This window comes from Condylura cristata, unplaced genomic scaffold (genome assembly GCF_000260355.1).
Source record: "Condylura cristata isolate star-nosed mole 26May11 unplaced genomic scaffold, ConCri1.0 scaffold00029, whole genome shotgun sequence".
In the NCBI taxonomy this organism is placed as follows: Eukaryota; Metazoa; Chordata; class Mammalia; order Eulipotyphla; family Talpidae; genus Condylura; species Condylura cristata.
This window is the reverse complement of record NW_004567130.1, coordinates 17,938,205-17,940,216: the sequence shown is the minus strand read 5'-3', so window position 1 is coordinate 17,940,216 and position 2,012 is coordinate 17,938,205. Positions and strand designations below refer to the sequence as shown.

The 2,012-nt window shown below is 68.4% G+C and overlaps 1 protein-coding gene across 1 annotated transcript in view; it reads left to right on the top strand.

Moving 5' to 3' along the window:
• WDR66 (WD repeat domain 66) overlaps positions 1-2,012 on the top strand; it is a 17,831-nt gene that overhangs the window by 3,977 nt on the left and 11,842 nt on the right. Inside the window, exons 7-10 of the mRNA XM_012730846.1 lie at positions 251-362; positions 433-513; positions 1,220-1,297; positions 1,773-1,823. Of these exons, the coding sequence (XP_012586300.1) occupies positions 251-362; positions 433-513; positions 1,220-1,297; positions 1,773-1,823 (322 nt within the window). The remainder of the gene's footprint in view (positions 1-250; positions 363-432; positions 514-1,219; positions 1,298-1,772; positions 1,824-2,012) is intronic.

Below are 2,012 nucleotides of genomic sequence, written 5' to 3'. Positions count from 1 at the left end.
CAGCAGACCCCGAGGGTCCTCTCCGCTTCCAAGCCCTCCCTTTCCCCAGAGCCCCCAAACCTCTTCCCGAAAACCACGAATAGATTTTACCGTTCCGGGCACTCTCGGGCGGACAAATCCCAAAGGACACCGTGAGTCCAGGGAGGCCGCGTGGACTCCCTCTGCGGGGCAGCGCCTGTGGCGAGCGCAGCCGCCTCGCCCGGGAATCTGGACCCGTGCGGTCCCCTCCTCACGCTGTCATCCGCTGCAGCATCCCGGTGCACACAGTGTTTGACAGCTGCCCCGAGGACCAGGGCATCAGGGCCATCGCCATCTCACACGACGCCAAGCACCTGGCCACCCTCTCGGACGCCGCTAGCCAGGTGTGGGCCCTGGGCGATCAGGGCGCCCTGCCGTGACCGCCGGGGCCTCACTGCCCACTGCACCTCACAGAGGCTGAGCATCTGGAAGTGGACGCTGGCTGCGGAGACGCCGTCCTGCACGCTGGATCTGCCGGAGGAGTACGGCCCGCAGGTGCAGCTGCCGACGCTGCGGGGCCGCTGGGCCCTAGCCCGTGGGGGAGGGGCCGGGCGCAGAGCTTCCTGCTTTTCGGGGTTCCAGTCTTTCAGCCCTTGCTAAGTGGCCTGCAGTAGTCTGGGCAGCCCCCCCAAGCGGGAGCCCCGCCCCTCCCCTCCGGGTTTCTGGGCCGCAGGGTGTGGGCTAGCCCAGCGGGTGCTCCTGACACTTGGCAGCATGAGCGTGGACGTGGTGGCTCGGCCCAGGGCGTCCCAGAGGGGGTGTCCGGGCGTCCGGCTCGGCCAAGGGCCCCGCCACGTCGGGGAGAACCGCCCTGCCACACGGCACCTTCTCCCCTTCTCTCACCCGGGCTGTGGCCTGGCTCTGGGCGGATGGCCCCCTGGGGTTTCCCTGGGAGGGTGTGGCTGAGATGCCATGCCGGCCACTGCCTACAGCCCCGCCAGGGCCTGCCCTGCGCCCCCTGCCTGCCCTGCGACCAGCTCCCCAGCCCCTGCGGCTCGCGTCACCATGGGCTCTGCTCTGTGGTGGATGGGCGACGCCCAGCGCTGGCTCAGCCCTCGGACCCACTCGGCTGAGCCTGGGGGGCCGCACGCTGGGGTTTCAGCCCCCAGGGCGCGCAGGTGCCGAGTACAGGAGGCGGCGTCAGCTGGAAAGTCATCCAGTGGGCGAGCCCCGCCTTCACACCCGCTCCCCACTGTTTCAGAACCACCTCATTTTTAACCCGACAAACAACAAAGAGCTGGTCAGCAACAGTAAGACGCGGGCGATTTATTACATGTGGGTAAGTGGGCTCGGCGTCCGTGGCGCGGCATCCGTGGCTCGAGTGTGGGCCCTTCCCCGAGCGCCAAGGAGTTCATGGGCTACATGGAAGCGCCACACAGAAGCCCTTGGCTCTGGCGCCTCATCTACGTCCCCCCACGGGAGGTTTGCACCTGCGCTCAGGGGCAGGTCTTGCATCTCGCCCTCCTCTCCGCGCTGACTTATTCTGGAGATGCAGCTTCGTTGTCTGTGCACACACGGACAGCCCCGCTGAGATGCCCCAGAGACAGCGGGGCACAGGGCAGGCCACCAAGGGCCCGCTGCCCGTGGGGCCACTCCCCAGCCGGGTGAACCCGGCCCAGCGGCTGCGGCGACCCCCGGCTGGCCCTGCCCACGGCCTTCGCTGCTCCCCTCCCTGCCAGCGGTCGCCACGTCGTCTGGATTGTGTGGAGTCGCGACGAGCGGGGCTCTTTCTCAGCAGTGATGCTTCTTTCCAGGACGAAAAGAAAGGCATCATTTTCCACAGTGCCCCAGTTTTGACAGAGAAAGTGAGTACGTGGTGTGGGCTGCGGGCGAGGCCAGGCAGCCGCGTTCACTCTGGGACACTGCCGGTCGGGACGGGCCCTTGCCCCACGGACGGCTCGCTGGGAACCCCCCCGGGGAGGCCCCGGTGACCGGGAGCTGCCAGACCTGCCCGCTGCGGAGTGCCAGCCCGGCCACAGCTGCCGGCAGGGACG